General features: G+C 40.4%; 2 protein-coding genes across 5 annotated transcripts in view; one reads left to right on the forward strand and one right to left on the reverse strand.

Annotated features, from left to right (window-relative positions):
* The window catches only part of ORC2 (origin recognition complex subunit 2), a 60,717-nt gene extending 52,057 nt beyond the window's left edge, over nucleotides 1-8,660 (forward strand). The window contains exons 17-18 of one of the 2 annotated variants that reach the window (XR_002321435.2): nucleotides 1,012-1,544; nucleotides 7,932-8,660. Coding sequence is in view for 1 of the 2 variants with exons in the window: in XM_020970979.2 (XP_020826638.1) it covers nucleotides 1,012-1,098 (87 nt within the window). In the remaining variant the exon portion in view is untranslated. Of the gene's footprint in view, nucleotides 1-1,011 lie in introns of both variants that reach the window. The other variant, XM_020970979.2, reaches the window with a different exon arrangement.
* NIF3L1 (NGG1 interacting factor 3 like 1) lies at nucleotides 7,653-22,765 on the reverse strand. Of its 3 annotated transcripts, XM_020971011.2 has the most exons (8): nucleotides 22,302-22,708; nucleotides 20,840-20,876; nucleotides 18,684-19,176; nucleotides 17,247-17,409; nucleotides 15,351-15,477; nucleotides 14,556-14,694; nucleotides 12,939-13,022; nucleotides 7,653-8,053 (listed from the first exon to the last, which is right to left on the reverse strand). In XM_020971011.2, exons 3-8 carry the CDS (start codon nucleotides 19,150-19,152, stop codon nucleotides 7,869-7,871), a joined length of 1,167 nt encoding a protein of 388 aa, XP_020826670.1. In that variant the 5' UTR covers nucleotides 19,153-19,176; nucleotides 20,840-20,876; nucleotides 22,302-22,708; the 3' UTR covers nucleotides 7,653-7,868. The 3 variants fall into 3 exon arrangements, with proteins under 3 accessions (XP_020826670.1, XP_020826671.1, XP_020826659.1); XM_020971012.2 differs by lacking the exon at nucleotides 20,840-20,876 and having other exon boundaries at nucleotides 22,677-22,765; XM_020971000.2 differs by lacking the exon at nucleotides 20,840-20,876.
* Nucleotides 22,766-22,777: the final 12 nt, after the last annotated feature.

The raw sequence follows: 22,777 nt of genomic DNA on the forward strand, positions 1-22,777 counted from the left end.
TGAGTCTTGGTATTGTAGCTTAGGGGACTAGGAGAAAAGGGCTTCCAGGGATTAAGTCTAACTATGCATTGTGTAGCCTGGTTAGACCACAAAGAATCCCTAAACTTGTTATCAAAGATGTACTGAGCCCCTGTGCAGATGCAGTTGAAAAATGGGCAGTGCAGTACGTTGGCCTTGACAGCATACAGTAGAACAAATGGATAATCAGCTTGGTGTTAAATGAACATAAAAACTACAATCAAACCTCCTCTGCCTTTCTTGCAACACTGCTTTCCCCTCAATAGATCTGCAAAGGGTGTGTTTCATTTGGTGTGTTCCTGGCAATTTTTGGGGAACTTGTATATTTTAACTTTCTTAATAGAGCTTGAAGTGTAAGGAAATTAAAAACTTGATACAATATGGTTATTTTATTATAGAAGGAAGATGTTAACTCCTTGTGTGTGGGAGGTGGCCACATGTGGTCTCTGACAGAGCAAGAGCTTGTTTCCATTTGTTTTTTGTTGTTCAGTCGTTTTCAGTCATGTCCAGTTCTTCATGACCCCATTTAGAGTTTTCTTGGCAAAGATACTGGAATGGTTTGCCATTTCCTTCTCCAGCTGATTTTACAGATGAAGAAACTGAGGCAGACAGGGTTAAGTGAATTGCCCAGGGTCATAGCGAGTTAACTATCTGAGGCTAGATTTGAACTCAAGTCTTCCTGAATCCAGGCCTATGGCTATCTATTTGCTGTATATTTTACCCTATATTTTTATATTTAAGTGGAATTTTAGGGCAGCTAGGTGGCGCAGTGGATAGAGCACTGGCTCTGGGGTCAGTTGAACCTGAGTTCAAATCCAGTCTCAGACCTGACACTAGACACTGGGCAAGTCACTTAACTCCAATTGCCTCACTGCCCTCCCCCCCCCAATTTTTTTTTTAAGTGGAATTTTGTAAAATGTAGTTTGTTGTTCAGATGAACTGTCACTCTCATTTGCTCCAGCCTAATCCTGATTTTGTTTTTGTATACTTTAGGGAACGGATGGAGTAGAGTATTTGTTAATTCCTATTGACACTGGGACCTTAACTGATTTCTTGGAAAAAGAGGACAAAGAGGCTTAAAGATTTCCTTTGAACACGAATCTCCTTGGACAACTACATAAAGGGCCGCTATAGAGGGACCTGTGCTGCACTTGCTGCCTCTGTAACCAAAAGCGCTATGTTTACTTACCAGCAGTAGATTATTTTTCCAGCATGCAAGATTTAAAACTTTGGACACATCATCAAATTCAATTCTTTTGATTGGTTTGAATGATCTGCTTAAGTGATGCCATCTCAAGTACAATGCCTAAATGCTCAAACTGGAGAAAATGTGCCTTTCATTTATTACCTCTCTGGAGACTCTTGGCTGGATAGAGCAGTTTGCTCAGGGAGTGTTCGAAACTGAAGGTTTTGGATTTCATTTTATACTAGGGAAGATGATATCCTTAATTTTCCAAGGGCCCTTTTAAACAGTTCCAGACTTGACTGTTTGCAAGCATGCTGGTTCCAGTGTGTGAACTACTGAGGTATGAGTATCCACTAAATCTGTTTCGTCTGCAGGTCTGTATCGCTGAACTGCTGTGTGCAATGACAGAATTTAAAAAGTAGTTTTTATTGCTGTTTTTGCTGTGTTGTTTTAAAGCAGCAAACAAGTGTAGATTTTGGAAGGAACAGAAAATGGTTCTTTTCCACCCTTTTGGATTTATACTAGATGGGAGAGGAGTGGGGGAGACATTATTTATTTGTGGGGGGGAAGAAATGTGAAAGATGGGTGGAAGGAATATATAGGGTGTCCTCCTTACAGAGGGGCACACAAACAACAGTGAGTGTCTGTTATCTGACACAAGTGGGAGACCAGACTAGAACAGGAACTGAACTCTTTGATTAAGTTTTAACCATTTCACTGGTGAATAAAAAATTTCAGTATTCCTGTATTTTGACTTTTTCTTAACTGTAGTTCATCACTTTCATAACATACAGGTAAGTGGTTTGATAATACTGTTTTTAAACTTTATTTCCATTAATGAAAGTGGATATCTTTTTTTTTGCTTCTTGGCAGTAAATGAAATAAAACATGAAATAAATACCTCATGGATGTTTAGTGGGGCTTTTCTTCTTAGGTATTAAAGAAAGTAGAGGAAGAATCTCAGATACCTGTTTTGTGGAAAACTAGAGTTACAGAGGTCTTGTCATTCCACCTCTTGTAGAACGTCCAGATCTATTTTGTCAATCAGCTTACAGAATTGTATCATTTACCAATATATTCAATGTTTTAATTCAGTTTGTTAGTGTAGAAAACACCAGCTTACTGTCAGATACTTTAAAGTAGTTACATTGGCTAGTCTGTGAATAGATGACTACTAAGAGGTTTGCAATGTTTGTTGGTTTTTTTTTTTTTTTTGGTGAGGCAGTTGGGGTTAAGTGACTTGCCCAGAGTCACACAGCTAGTGAGTATCATGTATCTGAGGCCGCATTTGAACTCAGGTCGTCCTGACTTTAGGGCCAGTGCTGTAATCCACTGCGCCACCTAACTGCCCACTTGGTTTTTTTAATTGAGCTGTCTCCAAGGGGGAATGTAAGTCCAAACATCATTGTGAAGGACACCTTCAGTGACCATTTTTATGTTGATGAAATGTGGCTAAGATGAATAGGAGCAGACTTGACGGAGGAAAAGGGAAAGAAAGACATAAAAAAGTAACGTGAAGCCTGTAGAATGTGTATGTAATGGGCTTGGAAGGCCAGGCAATCACCTTCATAGATGAGTACCTGCCTCTATCTCTTATGCTTGCTTCTATTTGATGTTACTTCCTCACCTTCACTCATGTAAGTTCCTGGGTCTCTGAAATAGATCATGGCCCTGAAAAGAGGAAACTCCAAAAATCCTCATGCCTTATTGAGACATGAAAGTGACCCAGAATTCCCAGAGGCTGTGTCAGTCAAATGTAAACTCTGGCAGGTCCAGTGAAACTGAAAAGGGCTTTACCATCAGATCCAAGGATAACAACCCTAGGTTTCTTGAGAACCAGTCTGATTTTAGCAGGTTGGTTTCAGGGGACTTGAGTTTTTCATCCACAAAAAGTCTAGAAGACTGAGTTAAATTTAGAGGAGTCATAACCCTGTACTGGTAAAGGAAATGCTCACACTGATGAACATAGAATCTATTTCTTTTGTTTTTTTGTTTTTTATTTTGGCTAGGAAATAGGGTTAAGTGACTTGCCCAGGGTCGCACAGCTGGTAAGTGTTACGTGTCTGAGGCTGGATTTGAACTCAGGTCCTCCTGAATCCTGGGCCGTGTTCTATCCACTGCACCACCTAGCTGCTCCTGAACATAGAATCTTTAAAGTACTGACCTTGTACATGGTGCTAAGTACATATTAATAAAATGTAGTAACAATAATAGTAATAATAATCATAAAGAATCATAAAGAGGAGCACCGGAAAGCAATTTTTTTTTTTTGCTTTTTGGTGAGGCAGTTGGGGTCAAGTGACATGCCCAGGGTCATGCAGCTAGTAAGTGTCAAGTGTCTGAGGTTACATTTGAACTCAGGTCCTCCTGACTCCAGGGCCGGTGCTCTATCCACTGTGCCACCTAGCTGCCTCTAAAACCTGCCTTTTTCTTTTTTTTTTTTAAAGGCAGTTGGGGTTAAGTGACTTGCCCAGGGTCACACAGCTAGTAAGTGTCACAAGTGTTTGGTCTGAGGCTGGATCAGAAAGCAACCTTTCAACAGTATTATCATGTATATACTGGGAAAACTCAACTAAAATGTACATGAAGGAAGAGAACCTTTTGAAATTTTTTGAAATTTCCTCTTCTTCAAGTGGTGGAAGCTACAGATGTGGAATTGGGGTATTGTTAAACTTAGTTATTGAGCCAGTTGGATTTGCTTAAATGTTTCTAGTATAAGAAAGATGCATAAGGAAATTTATAGAAACTTATTAGAAAACTTTTAAAAAATGTGTTGCAAGGCCAGTACTCTTTAAATGTTATTCTAAATCATAAATTCTTAACCATTTTTTGTCACGGACCCATTTAGCAGGCTGATGATGCCTGTGGACCCCTTTTTCAGAATAATGTTTTTAAATGCATAAAATAATATGGCATTTAAAAGTTCATAGACCTTAGGTTAAGAACCTGTGTTCTAGATATTGTTATTGCTGGACATGTCTTTTTAAAAAGTAGATCCTTGAAATAACTTTCATCTGACTTTTGCTAGTTATGCTTCAGCATGTATCTTCTGCTTTCTATGAGACAGAATGATTCTTGAAAGTCCACCCTGAACCCATCAGGTAACACATGATGGGCAGCTGTGGTAGTAATTCTTCGGGAATGAATAAACTTATGTGTAGATGGATTTATTTGGGAGGATTTCATGTTTAGTACCTTACTTTTTTCCTTTTTTGATCATTAGCAGTGCTACCTGCATATTAGCTTTTTTTCCACAGAGCAGTTATATAGTTTAGAAAAGGGAGAACAAACTAGTTTCTCTAGCTGCTCCACTTGAAAACTTACACATACACAATAAGTTGAAGTTGGCTTAGCTGAGCTTACCATGTTTTTAATGCATGTTACAGATATTTGGAAAGCAAAGTGTTGTGGTAATGGCTAGGTTTTTGCCAGGCTTTCCTTAGAATTTACTTAGGAATTCAGTGAGCTCCTTAATCTTTGCAATTATTTAGCCATCTATGCAACTTTCTGGGGAAAGCAAATATAATTAAAAACTTCATGTAGAAAGTAAAGAATCCTTTTCAGTGGCTTTGCATTATAAGAGATTCAGTGTCAATTAACAAGGATATATTAAGTGCCTATTATGTGCCATGCTCTGGAGATACAAAGGAATGAAATAATCCCTGCTCACGAAAATCTTACATTCTAATGGGCAAGACAAGTACATATGTGCATATACATATATATGTATATATATATACACACACACACACACACACACACACACACACACACACGCGCATATTAAAAATAATTGTCAAGAAAACAAAGACATTAAATACAAGGTAATTTGGGAGGGGAGTATGTCAGCAAAAAGTGTTGGCAGTAGAAGAGGGGAAGCAGGTGAGGAAGGGAAGCTTCTTTCTCTTGGTGGTAGGGAAGGCAGTCAGGATTAAGTGACTTGTCCAGGGTCACACAGCTAGTAAGTATCTGAGGCTGAATTTGAACTTGGGTCCCCCTGACTCCTGGGTCAATGCCCTATCCATTGTGCCACCTGCCTACCCAGAAGGGATGCCTCTTGAAGGAAGTGGTGAGGCAGGAATGTCTTCCAGGCACACCAGTGCAAAGGCAGGAAGATGGGAGGCGGAGGGTGTGAGAAGGGAGAGGCTAGATTGGCTACGAAGGTAACCTACTAAGGCTGGAAAAATTAGTTTGGGCCAGGTTGTGGAATGCTTAAAGCTAAACAGGGGAGTTTATAGTTTATTTTAGAAGAAATAGGGAGCCACTTGAGTATAGGTAGAGAAGTGATATGGTCCAGTCTGCTCTTAAAGTTCCTTTGGCAGCCATGTGTTCGATATACTGGCATGGGGAGGAGCTTGAGGCATGGAGACTAGATTACAAAGGGGTGAGGAAAGAAAGTGGAGGCAGCCTTGGCAGCCTTTTCAGAGAGTTTGGTTGAGAAAAGGAGGAGAGATTTAGGTTGATAGCTTGAGGGGATGGTAGGAAAAAGAGTAAGTATTTTTAAAAGATAGAGGAAACTTGGGCAAGTCTGAAGGCAGTAGGGAAGGAATCAGGTAGGAAGAGGTTGCAGATTAAATAGAAGGCAGAATGATTGAGGTTGTAATGTAATGGAAAAAAACTGTAGAGGATGGGATCAAGCATACATATGGAAGGGTTGGCCTTGGCCAGGAGAAGGGCCACCTGAATACAGAGGCTGGGGAAAAGGAAGAGAGAGTGGGAAATGATGTCAGGGGGTTTAGGGTGAAGAGAACAGAGAAAGAGTGAGCTTCCATCAAAAGGCCTCAGTTTTCTCAATCAAGTAAGAGGCAGGTTCCTCAGCCGAGGGAGGGAGAGAGGAATGAATATTTGGAAGAGTTTCTCTGGGGTCTGAGATGGGGAATCAGTTTGGGAATAACAAAAGGTCGGCCTTGCTACAGAGAGGGCTCAATTGAAGCTGGATAACATGAATTTATAATGGATCCAGTCAGTACAGTTGTGGAGATCTATTAAGCAGCCTGTTACTCAGAAAACAGTGCCATGCACTGTGCTAAGTGTTGGGTCACAAAGGAAAAAGCCCTTTCCAAGGAATTTACCTTTAATGGGTGGAGGTGACGTAAAGGAGATTCAGCTTCAAGACAGATAGATGGTAGGTCTGCTAGACTTGAGGGAACCATATTAGGGCAAATATTAAATCCCAGTCAGTGGTCCATCATCTTACCCTCAGGACTGTAATTGGTGACTTCCCTTCTTCCCCTGTCATCCAATCAATGTGAGAAACCAAGTCCCTAACAACTACAGGAAAGGAGGAGTGAATCAGAATGATGCTGGGCTCTAAGATACTCCTGGCAGGGATAAGTATCTAGCAAGATAGGGATATACAGTGCCTGTTGGAATATGGGCAATAGGGAAGAAGCAGGGGAAGGAAGTCTGCCCATAGCTTGAGCTTGCTGGGCTTTTGACTGGCTCTTGTGGGGATTAGGAAAGCCTTACTGTAGAAGGGCAGCTAGGTGGCACAGCAGATAAGAGTGCTGGGCCTGGAGTCAGGAAGACTCATCTTCCAGAGTTCAAATCTGGCCTCAGATACTTACTAGCTGTGTGACCTGGACAAGTCACTTAACCTTATTTGCCTTGGTTTCCTCATCTGTAAAATGAGCTGGAGAAGGAAATGGCAAACCACTCTAGTATTTCTGCCAAGAAAATCTCAAGTGTAGACACGACTGAACAACTAAAACTATAGAAGGTGGCTTTATTAACAGTGACGTGTGTAATGTTAACAGAATAGGTCAGAGTGACCACCTCAGTAAGGCCAGCAACCCCAATGGGAGGGAATCCTCTTTTTTGACACACGGGAAGGGGTGGGGGTGGTAGGGAATGGGTTGGCTTTCTGGTATGGCTAATCACGCTCCTCTGTGACAGTTAAGGAATATTGTTCTATAGGACTCAGTTGCCTCTTGTCTTGGTTAGGGGACCAGAACCACCCACTGTGATACCCCTTGGTGGAGCTCAAGCCTACCCTAACTGCACAAGGACAGGCAAGGACTGATGATTTGTCTTTTGAGGGATGACAGCAGCTTAAGCTGGTTGGAGCTTACAGACAACAATAAAATGTCCCAGAGGCTAACTACATGAGTGATGACATTCCCTCCCTTTCAACCACACCTTCAAACCAGTTTGGACTAGAAACACCACGTGCTTGACCTTGACTCCAGAACTGAGAAATGTGGCTTGAAAAAATGGGGAACAGAGTTAATTACAGAATAGAATCAATTATTAAATAATATAAAATTTTAATTTCCTCAGTGATGAATGATTCTGTGAAAAGGAAGGTCATTACCCTCCATGAGCTTATGTTTACAGTAGTGTAGTATATAATATTTTAAGTAAAATCATAAGCTAACACTGAGAGAAATGTCAGTGAAGCAAAGTATTACATGACTTGAAGCTACCTTCCAATAATGCTTTCAGAAGCTGATTTCCATATTCTTTATTGGGGTTTGTAGCAAACATCCTTTGTTTTAATAAAGCAGTTGCGTTAGCCTTCACTTAGACAGTTCACCAGACTACCTAAAAATGAACCATTATAGGGTAGACTACTTTGAGGTGGACCAACTTTTGTTCCTGAGTGCGGCCTCTTTAGGATCAATGGATTTATGTAATGCAGTATCCCAGATGGTCCTGGGCTGTTTCATACCACCTGAAGAGGGTCTCTGTCTTTCTCTGACAAGATAATGTTGACCTTATTCTCTAGGTGGGCTGCCAGTGTGTCCTGAAGTTCTGACAGGAAGCCTCGTTCAGTGTTGCTATGTTCACAAAGAATGACACTTATCCCTTGGGCAGCAGCATCGAGGACATCATGGTGTGACATCTCACCTGTCAAAAGGAGAGATAACCCAGGTGAAATAAATACTTAAGGGTCAAGTAGGCAATCTTTGGAACATTCCAACAGCACAAATTGGCAAATCGCAAAGCATGGAAGGATGCACTGGAAACTGTTATAGCTTCCTTCAGGAGATAAAAAACGCAGCCCCGCAGTGGCTTGGGAAAGCTGATCAGCTCACACAGAACAAGTGATTAATCAGTGTTTTGCCTTGCCTGGCCTTAACTTCCAACTTCATCTTCAGTTGCTCTGGGAGGACTAAGAGATAATCAGCACAGAAGGGAGATGCCCATCACCTTGGAAACTACAGAAGTGGTGTCCCTCCAGTACAACACAGACAGGAACATACTTCTGTTCTAGCCCATCCTTGTAGTACTGAGAGCTTTTCTGAACAACACAGGCAAGATACTTGTTTTACTGTAAGCCCATCCATCCCTGTGTATATTTAATTATGTGTCTGTACCTATCTATATCTAGCTCATCTAATTATCTTATCTGTTACCAATTATCTTCAGTTCCTTAATACATACTTTTAGGATCTGAAGGTGAATTTATTCATTGCTTTTCGTATCAGAAATAAAAATCGTCTATACTGACTGAGCCAGGCACGAAGTGACTGCTTACTGCCTCTCCACTTTTGTATCATGTCTCCGTCTATGGGGTAGGCCATTCCTCCCAATCTTTACCTAGGCAGCCCCTTATGCTACCTTCTGTATGAAACCTTCCTGATTTTATCACTTTTCTCATTTACCCACCCAGCCTGAAGCCAAAATTAATCTCTCTGAATTCTGAACTCCAAATATTATTTCCTCTTCTACTTCTAAGCTACATGGTAGCATTTTCCCAAAGCCCTGGAGGAGCTTTGAAGATCCACCTAGGAGCACTCTCTCTTTTCCCATGCCTGGAAGGGATGAAGAAAGATGTCTCTTTGACTAGCTAGAAAGGAGACCTTTTGGGGCAGCTAGATGGCGCAGTGGATAGAGCACCAGACCTGGAGTCAGGAGGACCTGAATTCAAATCCGGCCTCAGACACATGACACTAGCTGTGTGCCCTGGGCAAGTCACTTAACCCCAACTGCCTCACACACACACACCAAAAAAAACAACAACAAAAAACCCAAAAGACCATCCCTGCTCTCAAGGACCTCACAATCTTCTGGGGAAGACAATGTGCAAATAAACATGTCCAAACAAGCTATACAGAGGAAAAAAATAATTAACAGAGGGAAGGCATTAGAATGAAAAGCTGGGAAAGGCTTCCTATAGAAGGTGAGATTTTAGTTGGAATGTAAAGGAAGCCAGGAAGCCAGTAGGTGAAGTTTATGAAGGAAAACATTCCTAGCTGGGAGACAGAGAGAATGCCTGGAGCTGAGAGATGGAGTATCTTGTTCATGCAATGGCCAGGAGGCCAGGGTCACTGGATCAGAGAGTACCTGGGGGACGTAAGAAACCTGGAAAGGTAGGAGGGAACTAGGTTATGAAAGATTTTGAATGTCAAATAGAGGATTTTGTATTTGATCCTGGAGGTGATAGGGAGCCACTGGAGTTTACTGAGAGGAGTGGATGACATGGTTAGACCTGTACCTTAGGAAAATCACTTTAGTGGCTAAATGGAGGATGGACTGAAGCAGAGAAAAGATTTGTGGCAGGCCAACCAACTGAAGGCTACTGCAGTAGTCTAGCTATGAGGTCAAAAGTCTTGTACCAGGGTGGTAGCAGTGTCAGAGGAAAGAAGGGGGTGTATTCAGGAGTGTGGCAAAGGTGAAATCAACAGGCCTTGGCATCAAATTGGATATAGGGGTGAGAGATGGTGAGGAGTCAAGGATGACTCCTAGGTTATGAGCCTGGATGACTGGGATGATAATGGTGTAAGAAGTTTGGAAGAGAGGAAGCTTTAGGGGGGAAATGAGGAGTTCAGTTTTGGACATGTTGAGTTTAAGTTGGCTACCGGACATCCAGTTTAAAATGTTTTAAAGATAGTTGGAGATGAAAGACTGAAGGTCAGTATAGATATTAGGTTAGGTCCGGATAGGTAGATCTGAAAGTCATTAGCTTAGAGATGTTATCTCTATCTTTGTCTCTAATCCATGGGAACTGATGAGACAAACAGGTGTATATAGAGGGAGAAGAGAAGTGGGCCCAGGACTTGGCCTTGTGGGTCACTCGGGGTTAGTGGAAGTGACTTGGGTCCAGCAAAGGAAACCAAGAAAAAACAAATAAGTAGGAAGAGAACCAGGAGAAAGTGGTGTTTCAAAAACTTAGAAAGGAGGGAATAGAAAGGAGAAAAAGGTGATCTATAAATTGAAAGGCTACAGAGAAGTAAAAAAAAATGAAGATTGAGAAAAGGCAACTGGATTTGACCATTAAGAGGTCACTGGTAACTTTAGAGATAACAGTTTTGATGGAATGATGTTGGAAGGCAAATGTCAGGGGTTAAGAAGAGAATGAGAGGAGAAAAAATGGATGCTCCTACTGTAGATGGCCTTTTCAAGGAGTTAAGCCACAAAGGACAGAAGAGATATAGGAAGAGAGTTAGCAGAGATGAAAGACTCAAATGAGGGGTTTTGTAGGCAGTAGGAAGAAGCCAGTAGAGGGGAAGATATTAAAAACAAGTGAGATAAAGAGTGGGGAAGGAGAGCCGTTTGAGGAGGATGAAAAGTTCTGGAAGAGCCACTGTGGAGAGTGGGATAGTGAGTTGACAAAAGAGGTAACAGTAGGATTGGCTAGCAGCAGTAAGGGCCCAGTTGAGGTGTAACACAGATTTATAGTGAACCCACTTAGAATGGTTGTGATTTTCTCCACCTTCATTGAATCGTCTGTGTGCAAGAGTGAAGGCAGTGAATGGTGGAAATAATTCAAGTGTTCAAGAACGCTATAAAATGTGACTTCAAAATGACTTGCTTTAGAGAGATGTCAGAAAACATAAAGAAACTCAGTTTGGACATTTCTCCTTGTAGAAAAAAATGCTTAGATTTAGAATAATCATAAACTAATAAAAACTGTTTCTGCCAGGCAGATTTATGCCTAAAATGCAGAGTGCAGTATAGTTTTCCTTCTATACTTCTCTTTTAGATTGTAAAATATGTGAAGGGGGTGGGGGAAGGTACACTTCATGTTATTTGTATTCTTCATTGTGCCTTATACACTGTAGCTATTTGATATTTACTTAATGAGAAAATCCTATGCGCTTTTGCCATATGTACTTTTAAAACTGAGAACACTTAACTCTAAAGAATTAAAAATCCTTCAATGCTATACCATGCTGTGTTAGGATCAAGGTTCCCCTATTTCTGCAAAACAGGGATTAGTTTTCCATGAAAGGCAACACAGCTGTCCTGATTAATCTCTGTCTTCCCTTGAGCAGCTTCATGGTCACCTATAGTATTAAAAGTTCCGTGTGCAATAAGGGCCCCTCCAAATTATGGATGCCTGAAAACCATGGGAGTAACTATACCCTACCCAGCTGACAAGATATATTTTCATATAGAGATAGAGGGAGAGAGGCTGTATCTATAGAATTTTTAGTGTCACTATATCCCTGTTGTATCTCCTTGTGTTAGGGCAAAGTAAATTTCCTTTTTAAAACTGATCAATGACTCATGAGGGCCATATCTAATCGAACCTGAGCAGGGTGCTGGTGTGAGGTCTCCCCTAAATGTGAAGTTAAGGAAGAGGAATACAGGAGACAGAGAAAAAAAAAGGCTTGAGAGGAAAAAGCAGCTACCAAAACAGGATATGTCTTTCACATCAAATACCTGCTTAATGGAAAATACAGTAAGAGGAACAGGGAGAGACAATGGACAACTCAGGTTTGAATGAAATGATCTCTCAGATCCTTCTACCTCCAAATGTTACAGCTGCTAATTTAGTTAGAAGAGAGAGAAAAGCAAAAACTGGTCAAAACTGACTTGAGAACAATATCCCCATCTTGTGGCCATTTATGGCATTACTGCTAAATATTTTTAAAGCCAAGTTCTTTAAAAAAAAAATCAATGAACAAGCAACTCTTATGTACAAGGCACTAAGACCATAAAGAAAAACAAAAACAGTCCCTGACTTCCATTAGAATATTACATAGAACTTAAATTCTGCTGGAGGAGAGGAGATGACATATGTAGCACACAAGAGACACACAGAATAGCCAGAAATTAACCATAGAGGGGATGGCACTTGAGCTGCAGAGAATCTTGTTATCTTATGTGATATAAAACTTGATGGGAGTATTTATGAAGGTGTTACTGAGCTTCTGGGTATGGAATGGGGAAACTCAAGCCTCTCAACTGAATAGCATAATTTCTTCCCTTCTGTGGCATAAGTATCAAGAAGTGATAGCTTCAGTGATGACATCATCTCCCTGACCTTCAGTTCCTCTTCTCTGCTACACTCTTCTGTCTTCCCAGTCTGGACTTTTCACTGGGCCAGTTCCACCCCACACTATCCAATGCTCCTTTAAAATGACTCTCCAAACCCCACGGATAAAACAGGAGGCAGCTGGCAGCACTGAGTTTTGGATAATAGATTTCTTTAAATCTTTAAATCAAAGACAGGAGGGCAGCTACTGGGTAGAAGTGCTAGGCTTGTGTCCTGAAGATGGTCTGCTCTTGTCTAAGAGACCAGTAATTCCGTAATGGGCCCTGTACATCAAAGGTCTTAAAATACTGACTCTCACTTCTAGTGAGTGATCATTTTTTAATGATAAATGTTTAGATGGCTTCTTCCTTCCACAAGAAACATTAGTTCTCCTGGCAGTTTGAGTGCAGTTGCTTTTGTAAAACAAGCTATTCTGAACTATTTATTTTAAGTCCTACATGGGGGAAGAAGGGGGTTGCAGGATGAAGAGAAAGGAACTAGAGCAACCACAGAGGATGCCATGCATACCTGTAAGGTAAAGATCTGCTTCCACACCCTGAAGGACACTGCTCCCAGAACCAGCACACAAAGCTACTACTTTGATTTGCGACTCTTTAAGAAACAGCAAATAAAAAACAAATTATCACTTTTGTCTTAATAATAAGCTTAGCACTAACTGTGAATCCAAATGCAGTGTTATCTATCTCTTGGTGTCCTAAATAATAAAATAATTTTGGTTCACAATATATATGCACAATTTTCCTTGAGCTTAGATGATGGGACCCATAAAAGCAGAAGACTATCCCTTCAGAACTGGAGAAGAAATAATCTCTCCCATATAGAACAGTATACAATGAGCCTCTTAATAACAGCCCCACTACCTTATATTTGTAAAGCAGTTCATAATTTTCAAAGCACTACTATACTATACATCTTCTGACTTATTTTTTTCCTACGTTTACCACAAAATTGTAAGGTAGGAATGTAAGCCATTACTGTAGTTTTACAGATGAGAACATTAGGAGGATAACTTTGAGGTTAGTGAATCAAATGTGGGTGTCGGGACTAGAATCCAGATTACTAATTTGAACTACAAGCTGCAAATCACTAATAATTAGAGAAATACAAATTAAAATAACTTTGAGGTTGCACTTCACACCCATTGGATTGGCAAAGTTGACCCCAAAAAGGGGGAAATGACAAATATTGGAGGGGCTGAGGGAAAACAGTCATATTTAGTGCAGCCATTCTGGAAAGCAATCTGGAACTATACTGCAAGTTATTAGACTGCATACTCTTGACTCAGTGTTAATGATACTATTCCCTTAGTCTGTTCCCCCCAAAAAAGGGAAGAATACTCATCTGTTCTAAAACATTTGTAGCAGCCCTTTTGGAGGAGCAAAGAATTGGAATCTATAGGGGTATGAATCAACTGGGGAATGACTGAACAAATTATGGATGAAATAGAGTACTATTGTGTGGCGTAAGAAATGATGAAGGGGATAGTTGCAAAGAAACCTGAGAAAACCTGTATTAATTGATGCAGAGGAAAGTGAATAGAACCAGAATAAATATTTAATTGAAAAAACTTTTTAAAAAATTATCCCAAGTTGATTTTACTTTAAATTTTACTTTAATTATACACAACTTTGCAGCTTAGAAGAAGGGTTTTTTGTTAAGTTTGGCCATGTTTTCTTTTAATATTCAATCTCCTAAAGTACCAAGAATCTATAATCCAAAAATCCACTCACTGAGCCTCAGGCTGAAAGTCCTTTAATTGTTTCTTGTGGATGGGTTTAACCTACAATTCATTTAAGGCAGAATTTTCTTATGCCTACTTCAGTGTAACTGTTTGGTTCCCCAGAGTCCTGGGAGAAGCCAAGAGAGAGGAAAAATCAGCATAAGAATCACAGACTAGGTTAGATCACCAGTATCATTTCACTAAGGTATATCCAGAACTGTTAAGATTTAACTAATCACTTGTTTTATTTTAAAAACCATCACTCATGAGCTGCTACCAAGTCTTTCATTTTTTTCACTAGGATGAATCCATCCAAGAGTTTTAATGTTACCCCCAGAGAAATTATCGGTTGAGCGATTCTCCTACCGTACAAACTGGCATACCGAAATGTACATGTTGTTTACCTAAAGTCTTCCCTACTCCAAGAGCTAGGCGAACATGGGGCAGCTTTAGGTGACCTTTGATTCGTTTGATCATGATTGCCAAGGAGACAGATTCAGCCAGTGTGCATAATCTTCCCATCCCAGTATTCAGAAGCAGGGGCTGAAGAGAAACAACATTTTCAAAGGCTGTAGGTACTCAGGTCACTATTAAGGTACATTCTTAGGATGTCTCCCTCTTTGAACATGTTTTCCAGAAAGAAAATTATTATATTTTTACAGAAGGAATTGTTAGTACTTATGTATACTTACATTTCAAAATATACTTGTGAAGTATATATTTTCCCTTTCTAACAGAGTCTAATACACAGGCTTCTCTTTTGTGTTTCCCTTCTGCCTTCTTCATATCTGTCACTCTGTAGATTCAGGAAATGAAGTGCTATCTATAAGAAGAACTGGTATTATGTTTGTCCTGGTGCCTTGGATTATTAGTTACTTAATGACAAACATGAATGTATTTTGATATTTATTTTTGCTTGTAAATATGAGGTAGCTTTTTTGTTTATGAAGGCTAAAAGTAAATATATTCATCATAGTGAGTATAGTAGTACAGATCAGGATGAAGTTCTTGATTGTCATTCAACTCAATTAAAACTTATTAATCAGAAAAAAGGGGAAATTCATATTACTGCTATTTTGTCTCTTAGAAACTTAAGTCTCTAGTTAGCTAACAACCCATTAATATAACAATTTCTGTTTGTATTAAAAGTCATCAACCCAAACTTTGAAATGAAAGAAAAGAACATAAATTTTTATTACTTTCTCCAGCGACAGGATCTCAGTCTTCTGATAAAGATGACTATTTTCAGAGAGAAAAGCCACCACTCGCAGCAATGCTTTCTGGGTACAGTTCAAACTAACTCGTATTTGTTCTTCTCCATCAGTCCTAGGGGGAAAAATACCCCCAAATACATTAAATATATACTTTAATTTCAAAACTAGATTCTTAGAGGACAATGCACTGCATTTCCTGAATGACAGTACCACTCATGAAGAAATTATCTCAGGAAATTATTTTAGGTTCATAAACAACCAAACATTCAGTCCAAGTTAAGTCTCAATTATTTCTAAAATAAAATTCCTTAGAACAGTGGTTCTTAACTGTTTTTGTGCCCTGGATCCTTTAGGCAGCCTGGTGAAGCCTCCAGACACCTTTCTGGAATTGAATTTTTTTAAACACATAAAAATAAAGTAAATTGGATTCAAAGGTTAGTGAAAATAAAGATGTAATTTTTTTTCCTATCCAAGTTCACTGATCCCTTGTAATCTATCCTCTGCCCTAGAATCTCTGTATATAACTTGGTTCTTGTGTGAAGAAATAGGTAAATAAACCTTAAAGTGATAAACAATGTGACTTTCTGCATGCAATCTGGTCTTCCTGCATCCAGTCTCTCCCTCTTTCAATCCATCCTTGCAACACTGTCAGATGGCCGGGGGATGACGTATCAGGAATGTAGGTAAGGTTAAAACTCCCCCCAAAATCAATAAATTTTAAAAATAGTCACTATCAAAGAATCTTAACTATTTTCTAGAAACCAGAAAGTCTTTAGTAGGGGTCCATGAAAGCATTATTCATGAGCAAAAAGCAATGTGAAAATGGGCCAACTGGAAGCAATGAGTTTTAGAAAAAGCTGTCCAGAAGTTTACAGTAAGGAAAAACTGGAAAAACTACTTCTCTGAAATGTATCTAATTGTCACTTTGAGTATCATACAAATTTGCATTTTCTACGTAGTATTTCAGTGTGTCAGAGGATATTCCTTGAAGTGACTGTAGGGATTAGATACTTAGGCTTCCCTATCCAAAGCCCCATAAAAAGCAGGCATTCAAAGAGTTGAAACTGTTACAAGTTATTCCTGGATAATAATAATAGTCCTCTCTTCTTCCTTCCCCCACCCTGAAGATTTAATGTTCAAATGAGTATAACAAGGAACTTTCATACTTAAAAGCTACTATCTAAAAGGCACTTTTTAGTGGTGACATGGTATGGGCTTCAGCATAGACTTCAGCATAGACTTCACCATAACGTGAGTCTTAACACGCCTCAGAGTACACAGGCAATCATTAACTGCTTTTCATACAAATGTATCTATGACTCATTGCTTGGCAAATCTTGTTACTTTTTTTTTTTTGGCTAGGCAATGGGGTTAAGTGACTTGCCCAGGGCCACACAGCTAGTAAGTGTTATGTGTCTGAGGCTGGATTTGAACTCAGGTCCTCCTGCATCTAGGGCCAGTGCTCTATCCACTGCGCCACCTAGCTGCCCCCTAATCTTGTTACTTTTTATGATGCTTTCAATATACTAAGTTGGCCTCTGCATTCCAAAATGCCCAGTAGGAAATCTGGCCGTGGAAGGAAACATTTTGAAAGTGGTACAATAAAGATCAGAAAGAATTCCTGGGCCCTAGCAAAACAGACCTCTATGTGGTGATATTTAAATGTTTTAAATCCTTAGGAATGGAAAGCAGAAAACATGGTGATCTTTCTTATATTTCATGGTCTATATTTTGGAGTCATTCTATAGTCTATTCCTCTTAGACCCTCAGGAAAATTAGATACATGTGTAATCCTATCCAAGAGGAAATGATTTATTTTAAAACTATAAATTAATAAGTGCCACAGATATCCTGAAAAAATAAAAAAGAAATAAAGAGTACCTAGCAGAGAAGGTAGTTATTGAAACGTCTGGTATGTCTTTCACTGCAGACATGAATTTGTCCATGCTTGGGGTGTCATTTATATTAAACTCCACTCGATGGGTTCCTGTTGTTGGGTAGCTGGGAGCTTTTGATGGATGTATTGGAAGAGAGGTACAACCTCCTAAAAAAAAGTGCAGAACATAGGGAGATTCTTATTACATTTACAAAAGCAAAGACCTGCCATTAATGTCTTCCTGCAATGGCTCACCTTGGCATGGTGCATTCTCAAAGGAGTGAAAGCTCCGATAGGTCCTCCCAACCTGCAGAGACTGAATGATGGATAGACTATTGCCCTGTATGTCTAAGGATCTGTCCAGCTAAATTCAGAGGAACTCATCATCAGGTTGGCTATAGGGAAATGAATTCTCCAGCTACAGCAACTCTTGAAAATTATCTACAAAATTTAGAGTGGTTGTGATCTCAGCTGGTTGAGGTGGTAAAATGGTATAAGTAAAATGTAAGTACCAGTAAAATCATGGAGCCCTTAAATGCTTCATACTTAAGTATGAACCAAGAGAGGCAAAGAATATGGGGGCAATTAATAAATTGTAATGTTAATACCAGTAAAAAACATACGTTAAGTTCAGGAGTCAGAGAGATGTTAAAAATCATAGTCATTTTCAGAAGGCCTTTGAAAAGCAGAAATACCTGGAAACAAAGGAAAATTTTTCTACAAATCTAATTTAAAAAAGGCTTTGAATTAATCTTCGAAAATTGCCCACTTGTTAGGTCATTCATTAGAGTTATTCCTTGGTATACAAGGATTTAAGTTCCAAGTACCTGTGGGAAGTCTGGTTGTCCTAATGCAGACCATAATTTCAGAATAACTACCTTAAGCTACTAGAAAAACATTAAATAAGGGAGTCAATTTAAAAGTAGAGATACTATCGTCTTTACCTCTTCAGGTCGGGGTTGAAATTGTTGCATTCTTCAACTGTCTAGCAAAGCACTTGATGAATACTTGTTAACTGATTTATGTAGGTTTTATTTTTATTCAAGTCACTGCTTTATTAGGGACAATTTTTTGTTCTTTTTTAAGTGCAATTCAACTGGTACGTTTCGTTACCTTTTTTTTTTTCTTTTTGGTGAGGCAATCGAGGTTAAGTGACTTGCCCAGGGTCACACAGCTAATAAGTGTCAAGTGTCTGAGGCGGAATTTGAACTCAGTTCTTCCTGATTCCAGGGCCATTGCTCTATCCACGTGCATGCACCACCTAGCTGCTCCCCATTACCAAATTTTTTTAAAGATTTAAAATGATCAAAATGTCTGTCTTTTTTCCTGCAACTGTCAAAAGCAGTCAAGTTGTAAGGGAAGTTACAACTAAAAAGGTCATCTCAATTTTTAGAGGTTTGTAAAGGGAAATTTAAAATGTCAAGAAATGAGAAAATTCTTACCCAGCCCTTTTGCTAACCAGTTGTTGACTCCTTGGGGTGAAGCATCATAGGCAGTATGTGGAGAGTAGATACCAACTCTATTCTCCAAAGCCCGGATCACCAGACGCTCCTTCCATGTATTCCAAGTTATACGCTTGAGTGGTCGGAAAATAGGTGGATGATAGGAGAGAATGAGATCTGCTTTCATTTGGAGCGCCTCCTCCATCACTTCCTTGGTCAGGTCATTTGTTAGCAAAAGTGTCTTCACAGTATGGGGTGGGCTTGGCTCTACCAATAATCCAACATTGTCCCAGTTTTCAGCTAATGAGAGTGAGGCAAAGTCATTCAATGATGAAACAAGAGTTTTAAGATCCATGAAAGGACGTGAAGGACTGCTGACCAAGAATTGCAGAGCCTGGAACTTTCTGCTGACCAATGACTGGGGGGCTTGGAACTTCTGGGAAACCAAGCGCACACAGGATAACAACATGCAGAAAGTAGCTGAGACTCAGATCTGAAATCACAAAATCAGGAAATGGAAATGCAAACCACATTGTATATCTATTTGGCTTGACCTCCTACCCCCTTCTTTTCAAGGTCCAATTCAAGTCCCATTGCCTTCTTAAAGCTTTAACCCATGACCCTAATCCAGTAGCCACTTCCTCTTTTGTATTCCTGAACCTCTAATTATCATTAGCTCTTTAGCATTCAGAGAGGAAGCTGGTTTAGTAGTTATTACTGTATTTGGAGTCAGAAAGACCTGGATTCAAATCCTGTCTCTGAGAAACACTGGCTGTGTAATCCTAGGAGAAGCCATGGGGAAAATTCCCTGTTAAACTCATCTCATAGGGTTATTGAAGTTCAAATGAGATAATGAACATAAAGCACTTTGTAAATTTTTTTTTTGGGGTTAGGCAATGGGCTTAAGTGACTTGCCCAGGGTCACACAGCTAGTAAGTGTTATGTGTCTAAGGCCATATTTGAACTCGGGTCCTCTTGAATCCTGGGCTGGTGCTCTATCCACTGCTCCACCTAGCTGCCCTGCACTTTGTAAATCTTAAAATCTTACAGAAATGTCAACTGTTATTTAGTATATTCTACCAGGTATTATTATCTTGTTATGTATATATTTTGTCTCTCCAACTAGACTGTAAGCCTGTTGGGGATACAATTTTTTATGCCCCTCCTAGCCTAATGATGACGAAAGCACAGGTATGCAATGAATATTTGTTAAGGATAGTACTGAACAAATGGATCTATGCTAACAACAGACACTGCTTTAACCTCTGGATACTCCTACTGGCCCAAATCCACACTGGAAATTATAATCGGTATTCCTGACTAAAACTCTTTGGGTCTTATAAGTTCTTTTTGCTTATCAATAGGCATTTACCATTTCTCAGCAGGCTCACCACTTTCTGGTTTGTTTTTATCTCTATCATATTCACTCCCTCCACCCTGCCCCAGGTACCTCCCTATTCCACCCTCCTTTTCAGCTTCCTTTGGCATTTTGTCCTTCCCTTGAGGGAAGGGACTATTTTTTTGTTTTGTATCTCCAGCATTCAGCACAGTATCAGGCACTAGGTAGATATTTAATGTTTATTGATCTATTAAGGACCTACTGTGTTCCAGCCGGGGAGGGGAGAAGACATGTACATAAAGAGGTCTGTACAAGATGGACAGATGATGATTTAGGTGAAAGCACAGGCAGGGAAGATCAGGAAAGGCTTCATGTGGGAGGTAGCGCCTGAGCTGAGCTGTGAAGGAGGCTAGAAATTCTAAGAGGCAGAGGTGAGGGAGTGCAGTCCACAGCCAAGGCAAAGGCTCAGCGTAATTAAGGCCAGTCTGGATGAACCACAGTGAGAGTAAAGGGGAGTGACATGTAATGACACCAGAAAGGTAGGATGGGGCCAAGTTGTTAAGGGTTTACACGCCAAACAGAGTTTATATTTGATCTTATAGATGCCAGAGTCCCAGCATATCACTGTGTAGGGAAGTGATGTGGGGAGACACTTTGGCAGCTGTGTGGAAGCCGGATGGGAGTGGGGAAGAGACCTGAGGCAGGAAGAAATTAACTGAAGTGGTGACCATGTAAGTGAATAGATGAAAAATGGTAACAGCAGGATTTAGCAACTGATTGGAAATGTGGAGGGAAGGGAGAATAAAGAGGATGATACCTAATTTGAAAACCGGAGTGACTACAGGATGATAGTGCTGTTGAAAGAAATAGTGAATTAGGTTTGGGAAGAAAGAGTTCTCTTGGTTCTCTTCATACCTGACTACTGCTTCTTAGTCTCCTGGGCTGAATCTTGATCCCTGTCAAACCACTAAATGGGGTTCTGCCCAAAGCTCTGTTTGTTCTCTGTTCCCTCTATCTATTCTCGCCCCACAAACCCAATCTGTCTTCACATCTTGCCAGTTCTACTTTCACAATTTCTCCAATATTTGTCCCCTTGTTTTGAACCATAGAGCCATCATCCTAGTTCCTGCCCTAATCATTTCTTGCCTGGACTGTTGCAATAACCTTCTCGTCCCAAACCATCCTCTACTCAGCTGCCAGTGATTTTCCCGAAGAGTAAGTCTGACTGTATCATCCTCCTCTTACCTACAACTCTCACTTAATAAACTCAGCTCCCCCCGACCTTCAGGATCAAATATAAAGTCCAATGGCACTTAAAGCCCTTCAGTATCTGACCTCTTCTTACTTTTCCAGTCTTAGACTTGACTCCCATCCACAAACTCTACAACCCAAACATAATGCTCTACTTGCTGTTCCTTGCATAGGACACCCTGTCTCCCATCTCTGTCTTTGCACCGGCTGTGTGCCAGAGCTGGAATGTTTTCCCTCCTTACCTCTGCTTCTTAGATTCCTAGGTTTCCTTCAAAATATTCAAATGCTACTTTTTGTAGGAGTCTTTTTCCAGTCTCCCCAAATGCTAGAACCTTCCCCTCTAATGTTACCTCCTATCTATTCTTTAAGTATCTTGAAACAGAAATCGAAAATAGCCTTTTTTTTTAACATGTTGTCTCCTCCTTTAGAATATGTTTGTTAAAGACAGGGGGACCATTTTGGATTTTCTTTTATTCCCACTGTTTAGCATAGTATTGACACATGATATACACTTAATAAATGCTTGTTGACTGCTTTAGACATGTTGAATCCCTTTCCCCTCTTGGGCTGTTTGTTATTTGGTTGAGTACTTGATTTCCAGAGATTAAAAAAACCCACAACTATTTATTTTTCTCCTTCAGGGATGTGATCTCAAGAGTATGAGTAAACTTATGATGTTGGGAACTCCCTCCATGCTGCAGATCTGCAACTAGTTTATAGTATATAGTCTTAGTGGGGTCTGAGACACTAAGAGAGAAAGTGACTGTGCAATTAAATTCAATAAACATTTAGTAAGGGCCTAACTTTAGGCGAGGTACATAACAATAGCTAGCATTTATGCACTTTACAAATCTTATCTCATTTTCCAGTTGCCTCATAAAACAAGCTACGTGTTAAAGGCAAGGCTTGAAGTCAGATCATCCCAAGGCCCACATAAATCCTAGGGGGAAAAAAAACAACAACAAACCAGCATAACTACACAACGCCAACAATTTATATTTAATAGATCTATGCGTATTTTAACAAACCAATAGTCTTTGGGGCAAAGCTTCGTCTCCGGGAGCGGCGGCGGCGGCTCCCTGGTCAGGTGGGTCGCTCTCCTAGTCTTGCCCTCTCTGCGTCCTTTTTAATTAGGTCTTTGCAGCGGCTCTCCGGCCGAGGAGCCCCAGTCCCTGTGCCCGTAATCTAGGACAGCTCCTGGTCTCTAAGCCTTTTCTACGATGAGAAGATTCGACCAGAAGGTCTCCTTTTCCACCTCTGGTAATTTTGCAGTTTAGCCTCAGGAGACTCGTGATGGAAGCCTAGGCTGCACCGGATCCGGCTGCCAACTCCTAGAAGACCCGTCACCGCCCCTAGATGGAACGCGACAAGACGCTCGGACCGGAGGGGCCGGGATACCTCACCTGCGCCTCCTTCTCCCTACGGCCGCCCGCCGGGGAACCGCTTCCGTTTCCTGTTCACGTGCTTCCGCTGCGTTGGGGCCGGAGCGGAAGCGGCCCTTTCT

Source organism: Phascolarctos cinereus, unplaced genomic scaffold (genome assembly GCF_003287225.1).
Source record: "Phascolarctos cinereus isolate Bilbo 61053 unplaced genomic scaffold, phaCin_HiC Scaffold_7;HRSCAF=346, whole genome shotgun sequence".
NCBI classification, from domain to species: domain Eukaryota; kingdom Metazoa; phylum Chordata; class Mammalia; order Diprotodontia; family Phascolarctidae; genus Phascolarctos; species Phascolarctos cinereus.

What these genes read in the sequence shown, in the direction of transcription:
- NIF3L1 (XM_020971012.2), bottom strand. Translation starts at nt 19,152, where the DNA reads ATGTTGTTATCCTGTGTGCGCTTGGTTTCCCAGAAGTTCCAAGCCCCC. An exon ending in CTGGTTAGCAAAAGGGCTGG is followed by an intron (nt 17,410 to 18,683) that starts GTAAGAATTTTC and finishes ACTTTTTTTTAG; the next exon opens with GAGGTTGTACCTCTCTTCCA. An exon ending in TGGAGTAGGGAAGACTTTAG is followed by an intron (nt 13,023 to 14,555) that starts GTAAACAACATG and finishes TGTTTCTTAAAG; the next exon opens with AGTCGCAAATCAAAGTAGTA.